Source organism: Heliangelus exortis, chromosome 4, assembly GCF_036169615.1.
Source record: "Heliangelus exortis chromosome 4, bHelExo1.hap1, whole genome shotgun sequence".
Taxonomy (NCBI): domain Eukaryota; kingdom Metazoa; phylum Chordata; class Aves; order Apodiformes; family Trochilidae; genus Heliangelus; species Heliangelus exortis.
Genome location: NC_092425.1, coordinates 17,859,461 through 17,886,773, shown reverse-complemented (window position 1 = coordinate 17,886,773; position 27,313 = coordinate 17,859,461). Strand labels below are relative to the sequence as shown.

The 27,313-nt window shown below is 37.0% G+C and overlaps 1 protein-coding gene and 1 long non-coding RNA gene across 5 annotated transcripts in view; one reads left to right on the top strand and one right to left on the bottom strand.

Annotated features, from left to right (window-relative positions):
• Nucleotides 1-13,177, top strand: part of FBXO8 (F-box protein 8) — a 14,261-nt gene extending 1,084 nt beyond the window's left edge. For both annotated transcript variants that reach the window (XM_071743195.1, XM_071743196.1), the window contains exons 2-6: nt 851-1,187; nt 3,383-3,509; nt 10,853-10,971; nt 11,476-11,672; nt 12,427-13,177. In XM_071743195.1, coding sequence (XP_071599296.1) covers nt 859-1,187; nt 3,383-3,509; nt 10,853-10,971; nt 11,476-11,672; nt 12,427-12,614 — 960 coding nt within the window. In that variant the 5' untranslated portion in view covers nt 851-858 and the 3' untranslated portion in view covers nt 12,615-13,177. The remainder of the gene's footprint in view (nt 1-850; nt 1,188-3,382; nt 3,510-10,852; nt 10,972-11,475; nt 11,673-12,426) is intronic.
• LOC139795920 (uncharacterized) lies at nt 12,974-27,313 on the bottom strand. Of its 3 annotated transcripts, none has more exons than XR_011725753.1 (2): nt 26,615-27,313; nt 12,974-22,404 (listed from the first exon to the last, which is right to left on the bottom strand). It is a non-coding gene; the product is annotated as an uncharacterized lncRNA (long non-coding RNA). The 3 variants fall into 3 exon arrangements; XR_011725750.1 differs by lacking the exon at nt 26,615-27,313 and adding an exon at nt 22,850-26,607; XR_011725752.1 differs by lacking the exon at nt 26,615-27,313 and adding an exon at nt 22,850-26,607 and having other exon boundaries at nt 12,974-22,401.

Genomic DNA, 27,313 nt, shown 5'->3' with positions numbered 1-27,313 from the left:
TGATTGCCTGCTCAGGAGGGTGGAGTTGGAATGGCAGGTGAATTGGTGGGTTTATGCACACCTACCACTGATTCATTTTATAGCTCTTGAGCTGATTGTAGCAATGCTTGGTGATTCTCCTTTGGGATGAAGGTTGGTAACCTACTTCTCTTTGAGGAGATTTAGTTGCTTGAAAAGAGAAAAAAGAACTGAGCAACTGCAATAAAAAGTTGCTGTCTGTTATTTTAATCTAGCTTGGCATTGAAAAATAAAGAGCAAGTTCTTCATGTTGTGAAGAAATATATTTTACATACAACTACAGTTTCTCCACAATGGTGACCTTATCTAGAAATGAATTCTTGAGTCTCCCCTGAATAGATGCTTATGTAGGTAACTGCTTCACACAGTATCTGAACCTGTCATTTGTCTACTTCTATCTTTGTAATGCTTTTTTTTTCTGTCAGATCTCCAGTTTTTCCTATAAACATTCACCTTATCTATGGCTTGTTTCTTTCTGCTTATGTAAACCAGTTTCCATTCATGTCAACCTTTAACAGTGTTAAAGCTCCATTTTTAATTCCTGATGCTAATATAACATAAATTATTTCAAATGCATATGAGATCCTACCACATCTATAAGCATAGATATTTTTTAAAAATATCTTCTGATTTTTATAGTTTTTGTTTTCAGTATTTACTCAGTTGCATCATTGGAGACAGATTACATTGACAGCATAACATAGACAAAAGTAATTTTTTTCTTACTATTCATATCAGTCCTACAGCTTTATTTTTCTAGTGTGTGCTGAGTCTGTCTGACAAATACTTATAAACCATTGTCAACATTTAATTCGGATTTTATGTCCAACAGGCACGCAGATGGGTCAGGGACTCTGGAGAGTTGCTAGAAACCAGCAACTGCAGCACCAAGGCTATGGTGGACAAGGCTATCTTACAAGAGAAAATGGTAGGAGGATAGCTACTAACAGTGTTTCCAATACAAGCCACCGCAAGCAAGCCCAAGGAGGCATTGACATCTACCACCTGTTGAAGACAAGAAAATCTAAAGAACAAGAAGGATTCATTAACTTGGAAATGCTGCCACCAGAGCTTAGTTTTACCATTTTGTCATACCTAAATGCAACTGATCTCTGTCTAGCTTCATGTGTCTGGCAGGATCTTGCTAACGATGAGCTTCTCTGGCAAGGGTAAGCAAAAAATAAAATAGTATCACCTAGAGATAACATAATAATTAGATTAAATTTGTCTCAACATGTGCTTTTTGTCATTTTTATCTTAGCAAAGTTTTCTAAGTTAAATGAGATTTAACATAATGGAAGAATGAATATAGTTTAATAATGTGTTATTCTGGATTTCTAATTATTGTCAGGTATTAGTGGAGCTTACTACATAAGTGTGCTTGGGGAAAAAAAACCACAAAAATGCAGACAAGTTTTTGTTTAGCTTAAAGCACATCTCCAAGGTTTGTATTATTACTTTCTGAACTTCAAACAAGTATCTATCTTGAGTTAATAAGCCTCTTCAGCTGTAGCTCTACTTAGAAGGGGATGAGAACTCACCTATACGTATCTTAGAGCAACTTAAGCATATGTTTTTTTATAAGATGATGATGGAAGGGGGAAAGAAAATATTAGTTCTGCAAATGTGTCAAGTGGAATTTCTTCAGCCTAATGGTTGAAACACATTTATATAACATATGCAGAGTTTGATGTCCAGGAAGTAAACAAAAGAATGTTCTATCAAATAAAATACTTTAAGATCAAAATTTAATTTAAATATTTTATTAGTTGTATGATGTTTAGAACACTAGGAAAGACGCATTAAATCAGACTCACCTTTAGAGTAGGTGGTTAGTAAAACTTGTGTATTCTTTCACAACATAGTCATGCCTCATAGCAGACAGTAGGTAGTGTTACTGTGGTAGCTGGGTTGCTGTTCAGGTCCTGTTTCTTTACCTTTCGTTGTTCTCTGTATCTCTTCCCTCATCTGTTACTTTGCCCCTCTGCATTTGAATTAAGCAGCTTTCCTTCCTGTCATGCTCTATGAGCTCAGTAGTTGGATAATGCAATTATAACTTCTTTAGTCACAATAGTTCTGCTGTAATGGACCGTTGTCTTGGCAAGTAATGGATATTCTAGTGAAGATCCTGCTAAGCTTCTACATTTATGCGTCGAATAGGTTGGCAGTTGAGTAAATATGTGTTGTTTTGTATTCGGTTCTTGGTATCAAAACCACACTAAATACAAATAAATTCCCTGAACCTAAACCTGAAAACACTAGATTTTTTTAATTATATGCAGTACATTTTTTTTTTTAAATACAGAAGGGGAAAATTACACATTTTCCTCATCCAGGGAAATAGCTCAGTTGTTTTTAGTGAAATGTTTCCAAATCATACATAGTTCAGTCCACACCGTGGTAGTGAAACGTGTCCTGATTTTGAAGTTTAATAATCTCAAACTGCACGATCTCTGAAGCTGTTGCAGTCTGCAGTCTGTACCTATAATGGATGTGTTTGAGTTTAGGCTTTGGCAAGTCCTGTGGTTGCAGTTTGAACTCAGTACAAATAAGACCCAGCTTCCTAAAAAGAAGACAAAATGTCTCCTATTTCCTCAAGGGGCTACTTGCTGGGTCCTAAGCATATGTCATTTACAAAAGAGATGTTTTGAAGCAGAACTACCAACGCAGTAAGGGATCTAGGCATGCCTAGGAAGTGAAAGCTTAAGATGATTTCAGATAGTATCATCAAGGGGACTGAAATGTGGTACAGAAATCAATGAAACTGAGATAGGGAGTCAGGGGGACAGAAAGGAAAGGAAAAAGGAAAGGAAAAAGGAAAGGAAAAAGGAAAGGAAAAAGGAAAATGCAAAGTGATGGAAGCTGTTGACGAATGGCAGTGGTCAAGACTGGAAAAAGGACAGTCAAGTGGAAAAGGGAAGATGGGGAAAGAAATGAGTTAAGGGCATAGTTTTGTGCAGATGTGGTGTCCTACTGGGGCACAAGTACAACTGGAGCACAAGTAAAGAAACACAATTTGTTAAACTGATACTGCTGCAGTATAACTTGTCATAGTTATCCTGTGTTCCTATACCAGGAGTAGGTCTCAGGTCTGTGGATGTTACAATGCCACCTGCTGGGATGTGTTTTGAGACTGCACTCAAATATATCATAAGCTGTGTGAGAAGAAAACAATAGTCACACAAATGAAGACTTTAGCAACACATATGCAAAAGGCTTAATTATTAAATGTTACAAGCAACCTACTTCTAACTTTCCCTGTGGTTTAAATGTTTGGTCTTGCAGTATTGATTACACCTGATTTCTTTAAATTCCATGAAATAAGGAGAAGAATATTAATAATAGACTAATTCTATTTTCACAGGTTGTGCAAATCCACTTGGGGTCACTGTTCTATATACAATAAGAATCCACCTCTAGGATTTTCTTTTAGAAAATTGTATATGCAGCTAGATGAGGGCAGTCTCACCTTTAATGCCAACCCTGATGAGGTAAGTGAACTGTTGCTGACAGTAGTAAACAGTTAAATAATCAAGATTGTTATTTTCTAATTATAGCCATATTAAAAAACAAGTTTTAATAGGTGTGTGTTTTAATGTAAGAATGGCTAATACTAAGTTACAGCCCTATCCTGATCATTTTTGCATATGGTACCTGTGCACATCATTTACATGGCTTGCCTCTAAGTGCTCTGTACAGCAATCTGACCTATGGATGCCAGAAATTCATAACCATATATTGACAAAGGAATGAGGCAGAGATCCTAACTGAAGAAACAATGGTGAATTTTAAAAGGATGAGAATACCCTTACATAAATTAAAATGGAAAAATGCTTTAGCAGAGTATGAGTTTGATCCCAATTCAGTTAAAACAGGAGGTATAAAGGAACACCAATTACTTCTATGGTAGGTAGGGTTTCTTGTAAGGGCTTTTTAAATATTTCCATTATTAAGGAGCAAATCTTGAAATATGAAAATTATGTACTCCTGAATTATCCTAAAGATCAGTTTAATTTAATTTCTGTGGATGTTTGTTATGCATAATCTTTCTTTATAGTATATGATAATGTATATTTTTTTTAAATACCCCATGTCAGACTAAAAGGTTTCCATTTATTAATTCATGTAACTAACTTGAAAGGTCAGTTTCTGTTTTGACTCTGTCACTTTTTAAAGGAGAAAAGAGATTCAGAGTAGACAGCTTTTGCCTGGGAGATGTGCAATTAACACCTTAATGACAAGAGTCTTTTGTGTACAAAGCCAAGTTCCTGTTTCATATTTCCTAGGAAAAGAAGGTACACGTTACTGAGCAAAAAAGTAGTATAAACTTCCTACATATATACAAGGCATACATACACTCATACATACACAAGGAAGTGGTAATTGATTAAATTCAAAGTAGGAAAAGGGACATGAAGAAGACATGAGACATAAAAAGATACATTTCTAGGAGCCAATAGTTCATTCTACTGATATGATACAGAAAACATGAACTTTTGACCACAGGATGAAATACAGAAGTCATACGAATCATTACAATAATTTGATTTAGTTTAAATTCTTCCTTTATCTCTTATTCTACTTGATAAAGAAACTCTCTACTTTTATGGGTCACAAATTGCAGTGTTTTGTATTTGTCTGGTAGAATTCTGCCCTAACTGTGATATGCAGTGCTGAGACATCTTGCCAACACTTGCCATTTGACTGATTTGCATGGATTTTCAGCAGGATTTTAGTGAATTCAGTAATAAATGTGAAGTTTTTCAAATGAGACGCAATATTTAGGTAACTTAAATGTGTTTTCAATAATACATAAGTTTAATTGGTAAAGGCTTTGTCCACCCAATTTTTTTATTTGTCTTTCAATTTGTTTAATGTAATTTTTTTCCCTTGTTGTCTTAGTTTATAATATGCTGTTATAGTCCAACCTAATCTAAAGTAATCTTGGTAGGTTTAAAGCATATGGATCCCTTACAAAAGGCACTGAGTGAAAAATGTGTTACTTTTAAAGAAATCAGGATCTGCAAATTAAAGCTACCTAATGAGTATGCCTTAATTAGCTATTAAGTTTATTATGCTACACCTAATTCTTCTGGGTTCATTATGGTTATATTGTGTGGTAGTGGTATGGACAGTCTGCTTCAGGCCTAGTGAGAGCTGAGAACCTCAGGATATCTCCTAAGGGCTTCTGTTCCTCTCTCCCTGTGGAGCACCATAGCCTGGTAGGAATCATTCAGGGCCTGAGTTTCAGGAGAATTCACTAATACTGTTGCTGTTATTGTGTACAACTGTGATATTGGCAGAATTATTATTATAAGGACACTGTGACTGGAATATATGATATGACATTCCACTATTACAAATTGCGTCTCCGAATTTCCTGCCAAACTCTGCTTTACATTTGATAACAGACCTGATCAAATTACTATAAAAATAGGAATACTTACAGCCACAGGAGCAAGATTCTCCAAAGGACACCGCCCATGTCATGAAAATGGGTAACCAGGCTCCACAGCATCAGCTCCAGAGCTAGCGGTGGCTCACGGGGTAGGGAAGAGCATCTACACACTTTGTGGTAGGATTCTCTGGTTAGCCATTGTTGTGTGCATGGTGTTGTGATATCTGCTGTAATTTAATGTATTGTGTGCATGAGCTTGTGTAATTCATAGCAGGTGCTCACATTCTGCTGAAAGGATGTGCCTAATCACATTACACACAGTTGGAAAAAAACCTCCAATGCATGTTTGGTTCCTCACTAAATTTCTTTTGGTTGTTGTTTTCCATTGTTTTTTCCATATGGCAGCTCCATTGTAGCCAAGGTTTTGGAATTTGGGATTTGTTTCTTTGGGGACAAGGGGTGGTATACTGTTAGCATTAACACTTGATGATGAATGTTAATTTGTTTGATCTGCCTACATGGTCTCTGCTGCATTTTATTCTAAAGAGTGTGTAGTGTATGTGAAATGTTTCTCATTAACTACTCATTTTATATCTCATATGCTTATGGCTCAGAATTCGTAAGCAACAAGTTATTTCCCACTGGTTTGTATTCTGGTTTTAACTCCCTACAAAATACAGTGTCAAGTTTATTACATAAAGCTATGCTATGTAGTTAAAATTGGAACTGAGGGTGGAAAAGAGAATCCTTTGGTCAGGAAAGAGGATCTGGGTTTGCTTCTTTCATAATGGTAATGATTCTAACTGATTCTGTTTAATAGCACTTATTTTTTATGGCTTTATTGGAATCCGGACTGTACTGAAACTCTCAGACTTTAATGAGGTCAGGATTTCCTTTATGTAGCATAATAACAATAAGGTACAGAGAGACAGTTGTTATACTAAGCCTGGGTTTCCACTCTTCTGATTGTCTCATTCGTTACCAACTGCCCTTAGATTTTTGTCAGTGAGATCAGTTTTCTGACATGTTCTTGATTATAAATGAAAGTCTACAGTACCTGATTTCTAATTACAAATAGTTCAGATGAGGGCATGTTGACCATGCTGTATATTTCTAAACTATTCATTTTCAAAACTTACCCTATTTGATAGTGTTCTATTAAGCAAGCCAAATTTGAGATGCATTGATTGTTCTGTCCTAAGAATATGAAAAGTATGTTGTAAAGGGAAGAAGTTCTTTTATTTATCTTAAAAGTTGAAGTAGTCCAGACAGATAGAAATATTTTCATGTTACACAGAATCTATAAATAGTAATTTACAAGATTCACTTTCTCTGATTTTAGAGTTTTCAAGAAATTCTATGTTCTACTTGTGATTTCTGCTGTTATAAGTGTACATCACTGAGACTCTGTTTTAAAGACATACAGTGAAAGAGATGGTGTTTGAAATATATGTTTTATATTATGTCTGTATTTGTCACCATAAAATTTGACTTGTAAAGAATCTTTAAAACTCTTATTGGAAAATACAACATCAGTACTGTGCATTTTGTTCCAGAATATAGACCAGGAAACATATTAAGATAATTGCATTTGCCTGGAAAAATGAGAATGATAATACCACACGTCTAATTAATATTCACTAATAATGTCAGTGTGACCTAGAAGACTCAATTAGAAATCGAGGCCCTACCATGCCAGATGCTGTCTATACAAAATAAAATGACAGTCACCAACCCTAAAGAATTTATCTAAATAATTAAGGTAGTATTTAAACTTGAATGCCTGTATTTCCTCGAACTTATATTTAAGAACATTCTAATTCTATTGTTGATCAAAATAATTATTTTAAGACAGTACAGACTAGAAGGAAATCAGTATTTTATGTTGAAACTTATGTAATCCTACTAAAATGTAAAAGCATATAACTCACAGAATTATAAATTGCCTAAAATGCTAATATACTACTAGTGATTTTTAGTCATCTTTTAAAACCATTAAAGCTAAACAAATAGAAACTTTGTACAACCTTTTATGTGAAATCTGAAATATAAATAGTTAAGTGAGATGACAAATGTATTTGTCATTTTTTCCTGCGCTACTTTTAAATGCACACCACATAAAAACTTCATTGTCTCCTAACACTGCACATACAATTTAATTTAATTATTAAAAAAAGAGAGAATGTGTAGAAATAAGTGAATAAATAGTGATTAAGTGCAGAAAAATACTGATTCAAAAGTTTCTATGCCATTAACTTAGAATATGTCTGGTTTGTTTTGTATGTGTATCTAAGCAGATATGTTAAAGGCAACTACAAAAGTTTTAATGTTTACTGCTATACTGAAATGTTATGAAAGTACTCTCAGCAGAGAAGAAAATCAATACTGAAAAAAGAACTTCTTGATTTTATATATCCTGTATGGACACGAATGAATGGAAAGGTTCTTGGAAACAGGTAGAAAGGAAAATAGGATGTCAGTGCTGTGCTAGAATAGGTTGGTGAAATAAGCATTGTCTGACTTGAAAAAAGGAGCAACTGCAAAAGATAATATATTGAAATACAATTAATGTCTTTTGGTTACTGTTAGTCTATGGTTATTGTTTGCATATATAATTTCAATCAGCACTTTCATGCATTAAGATTCTATACAGAGCTGTCTGAAATTCACTGATAATTCTTGCCACAAAGGCAAGGTGTCCTTAAGGCATCTTTCTTTCTTCTCTAATGCTAAGGACGTTATAGTAACAAGCAGGCCCTCATGAGTTAGGCAGGCACAGAGCTATTGAAATTCTTGGCCTTTACAGTGTTCACCTGACACTAACTCTTCCACTAAACCAGAATTAGAAGGACATATGGTGTGCGCTCATCCTGGGGAGTTTCCTAAGTGTTAAAAAGATCTCTTCAGACCAGGTAGATAGTGGCACAGATCTGCCTACCTGACTTCAATCCCGTATTTCCTAAGAGGATCACTTGAGAGGATAAGTGGTAGATAATCTTAGTGTAGATTTTAACAGTGTGTAGAACTGTTTCACAAGTGACCATTTTAGCTACCAAATGTAATTTATTTAAAATGTGGGTTCTGAGATGAATACAAGGCAGTGTATACAGTGTTACAAAAGGCAGATTTTATGACATGCCATAAATCTTGTAAACAAATTTCATTTGCCAGGAGCCAAAATTTAAGAACTTTAAAGAGAAATCAAGTTTCTATTGTTGCAAAGTATTTGTGGTTGCTTACAAAGAAATGAAAAGCAACTAAAAATGATAGCATGTGCTGAAGTATATTTTATTTATACCCAGTTAGTTTATGAAGGAGATGAGGAATAATGAGATTGGATTCAGAGCAAGATACTATACTGTCAAGCATTATGTGTGGTGGGAGAAGAGAGAGGGAATTAGAAGAAGGCTCTAATAAGTCTTTGCAAAGACTTGGTAGCCTGTCAGGTGAAGATCCCACATTGAGTTGAAATCTAGTGCATGAGAGAAATCACGTATAGTCACAGAAAACTAACCCATTGCCTGCCTTGGAGATGGTGCTCTTTTCATCCTACTTCCTCTAAGGCATGCCAGGTATTTGCTGGATATATTGCAGCAGCAGAAATACTACTGAGCCTTCCTCATCAGGCTTCCCTTTGTATTACTGTAAGCAAATACTTATTACTGAAGCAGGCAAGACTTGCTATGTCAGATTATGTGTAAAGGAGATGTTCTGCTGCTAGCCTTGTATAGATTGCCATAATACTTGAGGAATTAATATGCAGTTGGTGCTCATTTTTATCTTCCATTTTTAGTTTACTATTTAGGTCTAATTTAGGAAAGTACCTAACCTTACGTTGTCCATCCACATCATGGACAATCTTAAAAATAATATAATTTGGACTTAGAGGCAAATTTATACTGCAGTGCATGTTTCTTCACATTCCTGAATAAAGATTTTTCTTGAAATTGGGGCCTAACATTGCTGGAATTTTTATTCTTCTACTCGTATAAAATCTTTATATTTTTATTTATTTTTAACAACAGCAACAAAAAGTTTGCTGATTAACTGTTATTCTCTGTAGATATCTAAGCAAAAATCATGGACAGGCAAAAGCAGCTAGATAATACTACAGGTGTTTGGTGGCTTTTCACCACATCTTAAGCATATATTCTAATTATTTTTTTTAATCTATAACTGAGACTTTGCTTTAGTAATATCAACAACTTACCAAACCTGCACCCAGTCCTTTATTTCTTATTTAAGAAAATTGAAGAACTCTGGGAAGTTAGTCTATACACTGAATGGCACGTTGTCCCTATATCTTTATGGGTGCAATGTAAACTAAAAGGGCAGGCTTTCAAAATATTGTGGAGTCTGACATCAGAAATTTTACAAAAAAATATTTCAGACGTATTTTTTAGGGGATTTAGTTGTGGTATTTGCACATTATCCTATGCAGAATTGCACTGTCTTGCACATTTTGCATTATTTCAATGTTATGGTATAGTCAAGAGATACTGCACTTAAGTGTTTTAAGATTCCTTTGTAACAAATGCTCAGAACTACCCCCAGCCCTTTCCAAATTGAATTGAAACTAGTTGGTTAGTTATTCTCAGGCTTAGATTGTTGAAAAATGTGAGTATTTTTAAAACCCATTAGGTTGTGTTTTATTTCTAAGATCATAAGGAAGATGATTTTATGCTTTGGGCTATTTCAATGAACAGAAAAATCCAGAATATTGCTAAATTATATTTACATGAAATTTGGCATGTATATTCTATAAGAACTGTGTGCTTGGCAAAGTGTGGGAAATTTGGAAATCATAATATGAATATAAAAAATGCACAATTGTTCTTTTAGCCTTTTTCAGTGTTAGGCACAGTGTTCTTATTTGTGTGTATGTAATTTATATATGTTGATACTTACCTATGCATTGAAATCAATGTGTTTGTGTTTATTTTCATTATTACACATTTAAACAAATGCATTAAATGCATCTATTTGAATGTGATACATCGTATACATGTGAGAACATTAGTGTTTTAATGAAAGATAATAAAGGCTAAACACATTATGGCTAAGATTTTCTTAATACAAAAACTATGAAATTAAAGGTTATTGTCCCTGAAGCATTTAAATGCATTTTTTTAAAGCATTTAAACCAAAATACTAGTCTAGACTGTAAAGAAACTATTAAAGAACTGGGTATTCATAATTTAAAATTTCCCATTGTCAATACATGTAAAATCTCAACCATAACAATAAATTGTTTCTTTGCAATTGATTTATTATTTTAGAATGTATTCCACATGTTGAAATGCAATTTAGAACGAAAGGAATAGTTCTGAAAAGCAAACCAGTAGGACTATGTTCCTACATTGCCAAGTACAATACCTGTTCCTAAACACATTCTGAAAAATAAACATATTTATATATACCTGTATTCTATCCCAGGGAGTCAACTACTTTATGTCCAAGGGCATACTAGATGATTCGCCGAAAGAAATAGCTAAGTTTATCTTTTGCACACGAACTCTAAATTGGAAGAAGCTGAGAATTTACCTTGATGAAAGGTAATTTGAATTTCTCTTGAGAAATTTCCTATTCGTTTTCAGTGTACAGCACTGTTCAATATTACTTCGCTTGTATTGATGTAATTTTTAAGAAGTAAAAGTGCAAGAAAAGGCAACTAAGTAATAATGCCCTTAAAGCCTCTGAAAATACCACCAGTAACTCATAAATCTCATATCCTGTGCTTTTTCTGCATTGTTGCATAAACTGCTGTTGCATAATCTGGGCATAAACTGCTTTGAAGTAAACTAAATAGACTATGATAGAATATTCATATAAAGAAACTTAGAATTCTCATCAATGTCTATTTTTATAGTATCTGTCTACTATTTTAAGTGTCTGAAGAACATTGATGTTATCTGTGCCACAAGTGATAATTGTCTTTCAGCAAAAAACAAAGTTCATAAACTATTCTAAAGCTGTAATTTTTATTTTTAAAAGCTACGTTTTCGTACTTAAACAGTTAAAAGAAAGTTCTCTAATTATGTGGGATTTCATTCTACTAGGAGAGATGTTTTGGATGACCTTGTGACACTGCACAACTTCAGAAATCAGTTCTTGCCAAATGCACTGAGAGAGTTCTTCAGACACATTCACGCTCCTGAGGAGCGTGGGGAGTACCTTGAAACTCTCATAACAAAGTTTTCTCACAGATTCTGTGCTTGTAATCCTGATTTGATGAGGGAGCTTGGCCTTAGCCCTGGTAAGCAAAACAGAGTTTTGATTCTGTAGATCAGCCTTTATATTTCTGGATTATGATACTGTTAATGATAATTTTGAAGTCAGCACATAAACGAGTATTTCTGAAAGTATAAACATGGCTTGGGGTGGGTCAGTATACAGGCATCATCCCACTTGGGTTAAAAAAAAAAACCAAAAACAAATAGAAAAATCCTATATATATTCTTTTCTTAGACCTAGCTGATAAGTGGGTTTAATTTTTGTGTTTATCTTTCCCTCACTTTTTTCTGTGCTTAAGCTCTGAACTATCACCTAAGCTCTTTCTTGCAAAGACCTAGACACTTAACATTTTACCCTGTGGTCAGTCCCACAGAAATGAGAGGAAATCTTGGGCCTCACACAACATCAATTTCTGATTGGCTGGGAGGGAGCTAGTTTTCAGCAGTGGGTCTGCTTACATGTTTAAAAATAAGATTTAGTAGGATGATGGCCTTAGTTTACAAACACTTAGGCATCTGTTTAAATGAACATGCATAAAGTCCTTAATGACTTTTAGATAATGCAGAAATATGAAGAGATTTGTAAATGCTCATTTGGTAGTTTGCAGAACTTTATTACTTTGAATTTGTTGTGTATGTTTGTGTATATATATACATATATATATATATATATATATATATAATTTTAAGCCCAGATGAAGAATTAAAGTTCTTGGACAATATTTTTACTGACCAAAGTTTCCTTTTTAATTTTTTCATTTATTCTCTCTTGTCTAGATGCAGTTTATGTACTGTGTTACTCTTTGATTCTACTTTCCATTGATCTAACAAGCCCTCACGTGAAGAACAAAATGTCAAAGAGGGAATTCATCCGAAATACACGACGAGCTGCACAGAATATTAGCGAAGATTTTGTAGGGCACCTGTATGACAATATCTACCTTATTGGCCATGTGGCTGCCTAGAAGCACAATTTGCTAGCACTTAAAATTTGTAATTTTCAAAAACTACATCAATTCAAGAAATTAATTATTTTGTAGAGATGGGGGTTATTTTAGTGCTGGTCATTCTAACCTCTGTATGCAATCAAAGTTTGTGTGTGTAAGTGCGTGTATGTGTAAACTACCTTTTCTATCTATTTACTGTGGGAATAGAAGGATTTGGAGATTTGTTTTTCATAATTTTTTTAGTTTTGCACAAAACAATGCCATTACTCTGACACGGCCATTTACGAATGTTAAACTGACATTACAGTCTAAGCTGACAAAGTGGTGAATTTGTGCATTAGATCTGCTTGAAACTTTAATAAGTTCATTCTTTTAAAAGTATACCACGTAATGGGTATATATTTAACTAAAGAGATTTATAATCATAATTATTTTATTGTAAAATATTTTAACTAAAATTTCTCCTTTTATCTCTTAAAATGGTGTTCTACTTTCTTTTACATTTTTACCATGCTGACTACCTCAGATGCGTAAGTTAGAGAAACACTGGTCTGAATACTACAATAAAGTTCATTATAGGAGATTACGGAACACTTGGAAAATATCTAAGCTGATATCTAATATTATATTGAGTAACTTGAATTAGCATATTGCCAATATTACAAGATTGCAACCTCTATTTTAGGTGGACCCTGACATCAGCCAGGGATAGCCTTGAGAAATTGTGCAGTTTACATAGAGCAAGCTGACCTATATTGCAGATGCTTGTTATTGGGGTCATAGGATAACAGTCATCAATTCAGCATGGTGATGGAGTAAAACTCTCAACAGAAGGGGCAGCTAAAATTTTGCCACTTCCCTTGGTGTAAAAGTGTCAGTGATGGAATTGCCCAGGCAAATATGTTCCAGGTGTCTCATTGCTGAAAGCTGCTAAAAACTGACTGTGCAAGATGAGAGCAGTGAGCGTGCAGAATGGGAGAGCTGTTCCAGACTCAGAGACTGAATTACTTTTTCTAAATCTGTCATACAGCTAGATTTTAATCAGTTCTAGATTTATGCAAATTCTTCAAAAATTGTTTCAGCCAAATTGTGTCTTAAGTTTTTTGACAAGTGTAGAATATTAGCAGCGAAACTGCAATGCATGTGCAGGAATTGAATGAGGATTTGCCTGGGTTTTCAGAAAATTCATAAAGCAGTGCTTTTCTTAGATTGACATAACATGTAGTTGAAGTCAGAACTGTTGCTGATTATTTTTGCTCACGTAATATTCACCTATTACTAGCACCTGGATTCCTTGTGGTAAGAAAGAGGTTTATCTTTTTTCCCTGCCGCACCATGAGGTAAGCTAGGAATATGTTCTCATTTCTGATTTACAGGATATTCTTATTTTTTATGTAGGAAGCCTATGGCACAGTCAGGAATTGAATGCAGGTCATACAACTCATAGGCACGCATTTTGCCCACACCATGGCTTTCTGTTTGGCACCTGGGGAGTGTTACATTTGTCTTAGATATGGGAAGACTGATGACAATTGCAGTCTGCCCAAGGGCTGCAAAAATGACAGAAAAAAAAAAAAAAAGTACCTACTGTTTCTGTTTCAAGTGTTTAGTACATTTACTTTATACCTCTGGTCCACCTACAGAAATGCACCCATAAAAAAAGCTTGGGGTTCTTTTATTTATTTATTTAGATGACCTTTAACCAAGTGTAAATGCCACTTATATTTGTATAGCATACACAGCCAGGATCCAGCAATAGTGCAGAGAGGTTTTAGAATATCACTCCTTGTCACTTCAGCCTGTGTAATTTCGTACATTTTAGAAAGCCCAAGAATGCATTCTGCAATGGTCAATAGATCTTAAACACAAAGAGTATATGGTACATTGGGGAGCTTTGTTCATGACACGGGTGTCTAGTCCTTTTAAAAAAAAAAAAAAAAAATTGGAAAACTTTTACCATCATCTATAAAACCAAGTCTGTGTGCTTCTTAAAGTGAGCTTACCTGAAGACTGCAAAATGTGACCTCCTAGAAAACTCTTCTCAGAAGTTAACACACCTAAAAGGAATAATTCAATTAATTTTGAAATAACTAATTAGGAAATGTTTTCTTCTTAAACCACAAATGCAAAGCAAGGCCTAATTCTCTTCTGACTGGTATTTGAGTTTACATTAGTGATACTACTTTTGATTTTGCATTAATAGGTACAGATTGTTAATCTGCATTTTTCTTACTTTCCAGTTACCCTCAGTTCCCATCCTCAGATACATAGCCTGCAGGCAGATGGAACATTTTTTGTTCTGCAATAGATGTGTGCATCTATTAATAAGGCTTAGAAAGCTTCAAGACTAGTGTAACAGCCAAGAAGATAAAATAGAAACAGGATGATGTGGTAAGTTTCCATAGCACACATCCAGGCTTTAAAAAAAAACCAAGACCCAACCCCCTGAATAATAAGATAATGGCATCTAATCTTCACAATATGATTTTGAATAGTGTTAGGTGTTAGCACCCAACTTGTGGTGTGCATTATGTTACTAAGGGTGGAATAGAAAAGAGGAAACACCACATGCCAAGTGTGGATTTCCTTAGAGGTAACCAAGAAACAAAAAATGACAACAGACATTTCTTCTGTCCTTTTTTCCTTTGAAGCTTGGATCTTTGGAATGGCAAAGAAGTAATTTTCTGCATTGTAAGGATATAAACTTTTCATTGTTAGGCCTTGTTCTATCTGAAAAAACACGCACAAGCAAAAGCAGATGTGATGATACTCTTAGAAAGTAAGAAAGATAAAGTTTGAATTTTCTTAGTCATCCTCCAGAAAAACTACATTTAGTACAGTGCCTTCTCCAGTGCACTACTGGTGTCTCCAAGTAAGTTTTAAAAAACAATAATGATAGATCCAGATGTCACTAAATGATGTGACATGGAAATACCTGCTTGGTCAAGCAAGAGTATCCCAAGTCTGATCACATGGCTGTGATCCTACTCGTAACTGTGAAACGATTCCTGAGCTATTGTGATTCCACCACTACATGCCCTCTGAACTTTGGCCACACAATGTTGCCATCATGCCAGCCCTACACAACACTGAAGGAAGAAAGGAGCCTGCAGCCCATCCCCCTGCAAACACTAGTTATTGACAGTTGGACTTGATTTTAGATGGCCTTTCCAACCTTAATTATTCTATGATTCTGGTACTTAAAGATACTGAAGTTGTGTTCTGAATGGCCATTTCTGAATGTTGCTAACTGTAGTACACACAGACATGACAGAAGGACAATTGTTCCTTGTTCACATAGGGGAAATGAACGTACATGTGTTCATGTAGTGTACTGTGATACAGCTCATTTATGCCTGTATTCAATTCTGTGGCACCCTGCATTTATTCAAGGAATATGACATATTCATGTCATTACACATTCATGTCAATTACATATTCACATGGTTTTGTTATAGATGGTCTCTGATAGATCTGAAGATCTCTTTCCATCTAAATACTTTCCATTCATACTCTAACAGATTTATACAGCTTTGGCTTTTTAAAATAAATCAGATCTGCTTCAACATACAAAAGCCCAAACAATTTTAAGTTAAGAGACATGTTTGCCAGTCTTAAACTAGGCAAGAAATTAGCGTTCAGGGGAAAAAAAATTCAATTTGTTCTTTTAAAACTTTCTCTCCCATCCCCCACACTGGAAAAAGAAAAATTATAAACAGTTTCAAAATACAGATTTAGGATAACACTGTCTAGCTGGGCAAATGAATGCTACTATTTTTGTCTTCGGTATACTCATTTATGTTCTTTACATAAACAAATTTATTAACAGGAATTGTGCCTTTTTTCTCTTTTTCTATTTTTTTTAAGCAATTATACATCTTTTGCCTATGTGAGGCTGTCATTGTGCAATCTGATATTTTTGTAGCTGATTTTAGAGAGCAAGTATTAAATTAAGTACTTAAGCAGTATTGTAGTATACCTACTTGACTATGTTAAAATGTCAAATAACAATATTAAGAATTTAGAAAAGTCAGATTTACTTTCCTTATATTGACTTGGATTTTTTCTTCTCACATATTTCATGTACCAAAACTAATAAACATTAAGGCTGATGGTTTGTTCTCTGCCACTGTAAAATCTAACACTCTAATCTCCAAAGCACTATTAAAATGGACAAAGGACAGACTTAAAGGATTTCCTGTGTCTCTCATAGGCATGTGATGGCTTTTTGCCTTACAGAGAAACAATACACAAACTTTTATAATCTACATAAAATAGTGATTTTAGTAAGATAAAATTGTATGTGATCTTCTGTATTATTTGTCAGATGTTAAATGTTAAGATTTACCATATAGTACCTATAATAAAATCATAACCAGATAACTAGAATTAGTTACAAAGTTAGTGTAAAAAGCTTCTAAGAGATAAATCAATTTCTCTTTTATCACTTCATTACTTTTGCTGACAATGAAGTTGGTAAAATTGCAGTTTTCTTAATTATAAAATCAAGCTTAGAGAAGAGATGCTTAGAAAATATAAACACAGAATACTCCTATTTCCTGTATGGAATTTTCTGGCATTAAAAACGAACTTGCTGTGTTTTCTTGATAATTTAAAAAAGAAAAAAAACCTGCTATTCATCAAAAGAACGAAGAGGCTGTATTTTTCAGGTACATGGTTCACTCCTATCACCTAATACAGAAAATGAACAAAAAGCACTTTTCAGATTTCTAGCAATTAAAAAAATGCATTTTTTAAAGTCTTAAAAATGCTACTTTTTGAGCCATGTGTACATGAGAGAAATCAAGCTTATTTGTATGAAAGCAACATGGTCAGGATACCAGTTCTTTTCAGAGAGAGTATTCATTTGTAAAAGCTTTCTTCATGGCAGTGTTGGAGAGGAATGTTGGATTTAATTTAAAATGATTAATGAGATTTTGTCAGACTCCCTGCCTTTACCACCACTGCGGTTTGTCAGCACAACAACCTGGGAAATCCCGACGCCACTCTGTCGCCCAAAACAGCCTTCCAGGAAAAAATAAACCTGAGTAACTAGTGCCAGGTACATGTCAATGGTATTGTCTTTCAGCTGTTGAAAGTTTAACTCTAAGTTGGGACATTAACACATTCTGAGGAAGTGAACTTCATCAGTTATTTCAAAGCTCTGATTTTGACTGGGTACCAGAATCAAATTTGCAGAGTGCACGTAACCTCTATTATTAACCTTATGGAAATCCTGTAATCCTTACAGACAAGAAATTCTCTAAAAGGAAAAAAAAATATCAAAGCTTGTTCAGGTAAGTTTTTCTGGAGAAAAATCATCTATGCAACCTGTCATGTTTTTGGCAGCATTCCCTTAAGAAGGCCTCATCCTCTGAGCCCTACTCATGGAAATAGGCTGCCGAGTGGCCAGGAATCCTCTGTAGAGCTCAGGGCAGACACATCTCTGCACACATGTGCTAATAACCAAAACCTAAAAATTTTACACTATTTTCACATTGAAAGAGCACATAACAAAAAGAGCAGTGCTTTTGAAATTTAATGTAGATATTTTAAATGCTTTACTATTTGTTTTTCTCACTTTCCTTGTAGAAATTTATTCTGTTGAGCTTGAGCACTGTGTTCCCCTTATACATAAATACACAAAAAATGAAGACTGATTTCAATAGCAGTCATCCCCTTTAAAGAAAACACACGTCTGCCTGTCACTAATCTTTCTGCAGTCACAACCCTGTACCAACAAATTGACCTTTCATTCACTGCTTTGGACTCCTTTATACATCAGCTCTGTCCACTAACTCAGAAATGCAAAACTCATGTGAGGCTAAGGGGAGATGTAGATAGTGAAAAACACTTTACTGCTCTGTTACACCAGGCAGAACATACTCCTCCTGGGGCGTGTCATCACGGGTATTCTTTGCACTACTTTTATCTTAGGTGTTTCATATGTGTTAAAAGTATTTTCACAGCTGCTGTTTCCATGTCTTCACATCCTGAATTCAGACTAATTGTGATAATTACATGTAATGCAGTTGATTTGAAATATATTTTTATAACTGGAGAACGTAGGGTAACTTGCCTCCTGAGCATAAATCACCTGGATGACAAAATAAGCAAGGAAATCACCAAACTGCTTCAAAAGTGCTACAGAAGTGCATCTCTTAATGTGCTTTTTAGTGATAATCAAGACCCTACATTCTTTTGCATTAAATGTAACTTGTTATCTCTATATTCCACTTAGGGATTTATATCAGCAAATGTATTTGCTACTGTTCCATGCTATCTGAGGTCTGTCTAGCATTTCTGATATGTACTAGCAAAAGCTAGTGTGCTCTGGTTTTTTTGCTCCTGGCATAGCAGCAAAATATACAGTAGATACAAAAGATTCATCTATCACAGTAAAATATGATAAAAAACACTTGAATCTTTTTTCCCTATATATAAGGTTTAGTAAAATATAGAAGACATACAATGAGTAATCACAATCAGTAATCACCTTTACTATAGTACTTCTTTTTCTTGATATTACAAGTTCACATTACAACACATTACACATACTGAAAATCATAGCTCTTAAAGGCCTAATGGTATATAGATAAACATTGTGCTGAATTCCTATAATAAAGTAGATATTTAAATCACAGGGACCCTGAAATGTACTGAGAATTCTTTTAAATGAGCAATATTTGGTGATACTTTGTTAAATTATTACACATAATTCAGGATTTCTGACCTGAGTCTAAACACACAAATTAGTAAAACAAGAGGAAAGCCAAAGGAAGGCATTTTCTTTGATAAGACTTTTTTTTGAAGGTTTCATTAAATCTAAAATGCTCTAATCTAAAATGCATATCGAGACAGAAGTTTTGAAGAGGTGAGATTGGTGATGTCCGTAAGAGGATACCTGGTCCCAGCCATATTCAAACCTCATCTTCCCTCTTTCACAGCATCCCAGAATCAGCCAGGTTGGAAAGGACCTCTGAGATCAACAAGTCCAACCCTTGACCCATTGCTACTGTGGTTCCCAGACCATGGCACTGAGTGCCACATCAGTGTCTTCTTAAAAACCCCCAGCAACAGAGAATCCACCACCTGCCTGGGCAGCCCATTCCAATGCCTGAATTGGAATTCCAGTGCCTGAATTCCATTTTCCTGCAGTAACACAGCAGTCTCCCTGCTCTGTCTACAAGTCTGCTCTGCTCCACAGCTGTCTAGAGTGAGGCTGAGCAGAGTCCTTGCAGCCTCCTCTCGTCTTCCCCCTAATTAGTAAATGGACTGTGAATAATCTTGTTATTTTTAAAAAATGTTTTTTAAAAAATTTTTCTCTCTGAATTCTTAACACTGGTTAAATAACAGAAACAAAAGAAGCAGCAGTTAAGGTGTACTCTCAGTCACTGTTGATATTTCTAAGTATAGACCATTGCTTATACAAAAGAAATAGAAAAGAAAGCTCACATTACCAACCATACAGCTCTATATCAGTAACTCCAGTCTCATAATTATTCCAAAATTGTCTTAAAATTGATTCCATGAATATTGATCAAAAATTTGTAGTCTATTTTGGACATTATTCATTACATAATTCAATTAAGCATAATTTTACACAGAATAACTTGGAGAGGCTTATCTGCATTGTCTGCACAACACACCTAACAAGATACACCCTAGTAAAATTCTGGCCCCACCACTGTCAAAAACAAATCAGTAACTCATGGAGCTGGAGTCAGGATTCCATTATGGTTTTGAAGAAGCAAAAACTAAAAAGCAGATTGGCACTCTGGGGGCTTTATGCTTACTGCATGCAGTGCAAATAGTACTATTACTTAATACAATTTATGCTTTAGTAAAAAAACACTTAACTTCAGAGAGAAGAAAAATAGTAAAATTCATTGCCCACGATGCATAGAAGATCTGTAAAATAAGTAGCAGAGTCCTACCTGTACAGGCATAGCAGAATATTGCTTTACAACAAAAGGTGTCTGTCTCAGTTTTAGTTGACTGTAACATTCTCAGGTGATGACTGAAGTGCCCTTTGTAACCAGTTCTCAGGGTACAGGTGTGCCCCATAATCAAGCAGAGGAGAACTGGTGTGTTCATAGGCTGATGAACAGCAATCTGTCTGCTCTGTTTGGCACTTCTCACAAACAGTCTTTTGTGAGTCAGTAGCTTTGTCTTTAGAAGCAAGATCTTCCAGAAAGGGATTTGTCACTTGTCCTATCACAATGTTCAGAAGGTGTTCCCAAAAGCTGAAAAAGGCTAGGGAGGAAGATTGGGTGGGTGGGGTGTTCATACTGCCAGGTGTGTGTGTGTTGTGTACCTCTCTTCACTCATTTTCCCCTTTCTTCATTAAAAAAAAAAAAAACCCAAAAACTAAAAAAACCCAACCTTGTTTATATAATTCTCAACAATCATTGGGGGACAGAAGAGGAAAAGGAAAAAAAAGGGGAAAGGAAATCAAAGGGAAAAAAAAAGGGGGGGGAGGAGGGAGAGGAGGAAAGAAAATAGCAGGGAAAGGAGGGAAAGGACTATGAATCTTTGAGAGTTAAAAAAAAAAAGTGAACCTTTGACAGTTTTTCTTTAATATTAAAATATCATTTCTGTGGTTGCCAAATTTTTTTGTGAATAAAGATTAAGAATTCCATGTGAGCCAAACATTGATATCTGAAAAAAGAGTCACCTCACAGTTGCCACCCCAGAAGGTTAGAATGTGGAATTTGTTACCATGCTTACAAAAATATTACTTGCAAAGTTATTAAATATTTAAAGAATCTTCACCTACTAGTTTAATTATTTTTATTTCTTCCATGCACTATTTAACTGGAAATTGTTGATATTTTTATCCCTCATTGTGTCTGTCTTATCTACCACAGATCAACACAAGTGTCTGTTAAGGGATTCCATAATGCATTGCTATGGAAAACAATGCATCAGGTTCACAAGAATAAAGCTTTGACTGTTGAAGCTCTGTCTTACTTGATGATAAGTATAAATTGTTATATAAAAATGAGAACAACTTTAAAGCAAGCAAGTGATCCAATCCATTTTAAACACGTTCTTACAACGGGGGGTCTTGAATGTAATCAGATTAATAGCTCTGTCCCTATTCTGCTGATGATATCCATCTTTAAACATGTGCTTTTAAGGTTCTGAGAAGCCAGTGAAACCAACTTTCTCTACTATTTAGCAGCACCTAAACCCACTCTCCTGACATGAGTAGTATTTGGCTCAGGCTCCTTGTATGATTTGTTTAAACAGATAATAATCATAGACTGAAAGCAAGTTTAACATCATATTTATTTTTATGGGAAAACTTGCACAGCAAATGCAATAATAGCAACAAAATAAAAATACATTTGAGAATAGCTCCATAGAGACAATGGCAGTCACAAAGTCTTTCTTGAGCAAAACTAACACTCTGGTCCACAATTTCACAAGCTTGTTTGGCAGGTTTCACCAGCTGGAGAAAGCTCCACATGGTACTGGCAGCCAAAGCACAGCTTCTGAGTGTCATTCCCTCACCAGGCCAAAGCAGCCCAGGGCTTTACTTGATGCTCACTTGTCTAGAGGAAGGGACCACATTTTGGATCATAGCAACAAAAGAAAAACAAGCCACCATTTCTGCAGCACCAGCCACTTCTCTGTTTCAGTTAAAGTCCTAGTTTATACCAGCTCAGAATCTGCTCTTCTCCTTCTAAGTCCTGAAACTTGATTTTCTCCTACCTTGATATGTAACTTTTCCTCTGCGTTACCAGGGTGCCTCAGATCTGTTGTGTTCTTCACCCTATGGATTTCTTACTCGCCCGTGCTGCTGCAAGCAAAAAAACAGTGTCAGAAAGAGAAGGCACAAATTCCATGCTGTGCAGAGCTCTTATTATCAAAAAATTATTATTATTATTATTATTATTGTTGTTGTTAATAATAATACAGTGCATTTGCAAGGACCTATCCCTGGCTACAAATATGTTTCAAATTAAGACTGGAAATTACTGCAACATAAAGTATACTTTGCTGACTAGAAAATCTGGTAAAGTCATACCTTTTCCAGATATATCTATTGCATAGTATTTTTAAATTACAAGTTTTCATGTTTTTCAGCCACTTATTCCTGAAACTAGGTCCCTGACTGCAAGTATAATAGGATATTTTTTAAAAGTATTCAGCTTGCTTAAAGACTTTTTTCTTTTACTTTTCTAATATTTCCCTCAGTGGTATTAAAACATAAAAGGTAGTATAACATAACTTTCTGACAGTACGTCCCACTTTTTCACTGTGATTTCCTGATTCTGTTGGAATAATCTTCCTAGGTACAGTTTCTCTTAGAAAGGCTTTGGGAAGGAAAAAAAAAAAAAAGTGTAAATAATACAAAGTCAGGGTTTGTATGTACATATTTATGCCTTGTATATATCCTAGGCTCCTGGTCTGCTTGCTTGCTGGTATGATTGATTGACTGCCTGCAGAAAGATGTTTATAAAAACCGACAGGTCCCGCATATGTTCAGAACTGCAAACATCCAAAGAAAACCAAGTGCCCGGTGATTGCCCTGTTAGCTCTATTCCTGGGAGTCTTACTTCGGTGGGAGTTCTAACTAATGCTGTCGATGAGCTTCCCTTCCTCTTTCTCACCCTCCTCCTCCTCCTCGGGCTTTTGCAGAGCCCCTGCAGCCGGAGGGATATGAGTGGCCGCCGGCCGAGGGCTGCGGCAAAGCGAAGCGTCCCTGAGGGATTGCGAGGGCGACCAGAGAAAATAAATCAGCTTGTCCTTGCTCAGGCTCTGAAGAGGCGGGGGATGGGTGGTCTTGTTTTTCCCTTCTCTGTTTTAGGAGGGTCCCCTGTCGAAACAGGGTGACAACCGCGACACTTTACAGACGCGTCAACCAACGCAAAAACAGAATAATAAAATAATAAAAAAAAGGCGCCCACCGATTAGAAAGCGTTACTCCAGTGCCGTATTTATTTTTGAGTCGAGCCGTACTTCCTACTCCACCCCGCCATGCTCCACCTGCCAGAGCGCAGGGCCGGGAGGATCCCCCTGTCCTAATCTCCCCCACCCCCCTCCCCGCGGATTTTCTCCATGTGGATCACATTATCATCATTTGCTCCTACTATAACGGGGATTAAAGCGATTAGAAGAAAAATAATTAAATGGTCTATCCATTTAGCCCTTCGTGCTGGTTGCAAGTCGAAAGGGAACTCGACCTGGAGTAAACAAGAGAGGGTTTGTGATTTGTTTTTGGAGGGGCTTACTTTTAAAGGAAAGGAAGGAAAAGGGGGGAACACTTACAATTGTCAACTGTTTTCCAAACACTAGATTAATGCTGGCCAGACCTTTGTCGGTAATGAACCTACTGTTTTTAAATACGTTTTCTGACCTGTATTCGTTAAGCCTCAGCATCGAATAAGGAGAGCAAAATAAAACAAAGAAATTCACTGAAAAATTTTGTCTTGCAGATGAGAACTGGAGAAATTGTTTTTGGGATTTGTTCACTTGTTTATGAGTTTCTTCGGTTGTCGTTTTTGGTTTTTTGTTTCGTTGGTTTTGGTTTTTTGTTTGTGTTTTTGTTCCTTGCGACTAGCCAAATCACTATATTTAATTATTTGGAATAAAGCCATAGTCCTGACGAAAGGATTTAAATATTTAAAAACAACAGACGGGTTTTAATCTGATGAAGGGAAAACTATTTCTTCATCCTCTTCTCTTTTTCAGGGAAAGTGCTCTCAGCAACTGACACATCTGCACACTCACACTATAGCTGCGTGTTCATTTATGTATTTTTATGAATCCATACCCCATTTTTTTCTATTTCCTTTAGCACGGATAAAATGAGAGATTTAGAACCATGTTCGATAAATCTACAAATTCAAAGCCACAACTGCCTTTGTTTTCTTCTTTTTTGTTTTTGTTTGTGTGGGTTGGTTTGTTTTGGTTTTGGTTGTGTTTTTTGTGGGCTTTTTTTCCCGTGTTGTTTGTTTTTAAGTAACATTGACATTGAAGAGAGTATTAGGGGCCCACGACTTGGGGAAATTCGCATGACTGGTTTTCAATTACAAAAGAAGGGATCCTTGCCAAGGACAGTAGAAGATGCCCCCACCAAGTTTTCCAAGAGCTGATACCCGGTGAATCCCAGTCCCGGGACGGGAGCGGGCCAGGAGGCGATGAGAAGGCAGGGCAGGGAGCTGCCGGCAGCCCTGCTCCTCTCTGCCTCTGCCCAGAGACGGGAAGTCACTGGATTCAGGCGACATAACCCACCCCTGCACAGCTGAGTAGCATCGAACTAAATGCAAAGTTTAAACCCTCTGAAAGGTCCAGTGCTGATGGATGAGGAAGAGGAGCCGGAGACGTTCAGAAAATGCCAAGTTTACAGCTCTAATGCCTTTGCTACCTGAAGGCACAGCGCCAGAGAGGGTAAAGCCTATTCCTAATTACTTCGTTTGACAACGAGGAGATAAAAAAAAATGTTGTAGGAAGAACTTCAGGATCTGCAGGGGAGTAAAACACTTCTATGTTCCCTGAATATTTGAAAATTCTAAGAAAAATATTGTGGATCCTTTGCTCTCAATGAAACTGAGTGAGCACCTCTGCCCACAGACAACGCTTCAGGTTGGTTTGGTTTAACAGCTAAAATATTGCCCCGCGGGGTGTTGCTATTTTTTAAATAGCAGAACTTTCAGGATGAAATTTCACTATAGAAGTCTCTTTGATTCAACGGGCAGGAAAAACCCCATTTGTTTTAAGAAGTTAATTTTCAGCTACTAAAGAAGTCACTGACTTTAAATATTTTTCTTTCCTCTATAAAAGTTATTGGCCTGCTTTCATAGTTACTGAAAGGTTTATCCGGCAAATCGAAGCGTAAATCCCGACATTAATTTGGCAGGAACTCCTTTAGTAAATACATGTTATTGCTGCTCAGTGCCCTTTGCCCAGTGGGTCTCGTCCACAAGCAAGGCACTGTAATTTTTACCCACTGAAGTGGTCATTAATGCCAAACCTGCGGCTGCGTGTCTTCTCAATTACCAATAAAACCTTTACTGGGGCTGAACAGAAAGTGTCTTTTGAGAGCACGCTGCTACGCGTGAGGTGCCTGGGCGCTGTTTGTCTAATGCCTCCTTTCCTGATCTTATTACTGGCCGCCCCTGCTTTACTGTTTATGGACAATAAAAACTTCAGGGCAGGACGCGGGGGATCGCGGGAGGGCGCGGAGCAGGTGGCCGCTCCTTGTAATTTTTAATTTTCCCTCGTTTTAATGCAAAAAAAGACGAACCCTTGGCTTTGCTCCCACCTTCCGCAGCACCTCCATTTCTTCGCGGAAAAATGACAATTAGCTTCGGAGGAGGCGAAGTGCCCCTTTCTCCCATGGCAACGCCTGCAGCGGCCGGCAGCGGGGAAGCCCCTTACCCAGGCACCGCACCTTCCCGCCGGCAGCTCCGCGCAGCGGGGCCCGGGGTGCGGGAAGCTGGGCGGGAGTAGAAGGAAGGGAGGCGAGGCGAGGCGGGGAGGGAGACGCGGGGAGAACAGGCAGTGTCTGCTGGACTATGTCTCTGCTGGTTCTCTAGGCCGGCTGTGTCGGTCTCCCATTGTGGGGCAGACAGACAGACAGACAGACAGACAGACAGACAGACAGACAGACAGACAGCTGCCGAGGGACTGGATAGAGGCGCCCCCCGGAGTGGCAAAGCCGCCTCACCCCCGGTAGGTCTGTGCTCTTCAGAAAACTCCGAAAGTAGGGAAAAAGAAGACAAAACCAGAAACAAACAAAACAAAACAAAACACAACACCCTTAAAAAAAAAAAAAAAAAAAAAAAAAAAAAAAAAAAAAGTAGCAAACTAACCATCCAAGCAACCAAAAAAACCTAAACCACAGAAAGCCCCCAAGCAAACGAAAAAACCAAACCCCACAAACGCCGAACTCAAAACCCCTCATATAATTAATAAATAAATAAATAAAAACAATGCACTGAAACCAAAGTAAAAAAGCCAAACCACCAGTTTAGAAAAACCTGTAGTGGCCAGATCAGATTTACCTCTTACAGCCCGGGGGGATGCCATCACTCTGCCTTCTGACGGGATGGGCTCGCCTCAGATGTGGCTCGCCTCAGATGTCCCTCGTCTCCTCCGGCAGCCGCTCCTCCATTATCTAGAATGACACACAACCGCGTGTAACACGCAGCAGTTCCCCCACGCACACGCTCTCCCACGGCGGGGGCTCGGCGCCTCGCAGCCCTGCCTGGGGCGGCCCCCCACCCTCCGCCTTATAAGGCACTCCAGGAAAGCCCTGGAGGACCCGCCGGTGCCAAGAATTGTCACCACCACTACGGGTCACCCCACCCCGCTTCAGCCCCTTCAACGTGTGGAAGTTCTCCTTCTCCAACAATACCCTGGTGGGTTTACTGTTTTGTTTCATTTTGTTTTGGGGGGTTGCTTTGTTTTGTTTTTTCTGGAGGGATGTACTAAAGCTGGGCTCAACGTTTCCCCTTCCGACGCGCTGGGAAGAAGTCGCCCACCCAACTGGGGCTCTTCGGGCATCCCCCAGAGCAGAGGGCAGCCCCAGCTCCTGCCAAGGAGGGGGGGTCAGGCCCTCGGCCAGAACCCTCATCTTCCCCGACGGCTCATTAAAATGCACTTCGCCACCCGCACGCTGCGGCCGAAGCGGCGGAGAGCTGCTGATTACTTTAGGAGTCAGGCTGGACGGAGTCCTCCTTGACACACTCATTTGATTTAAA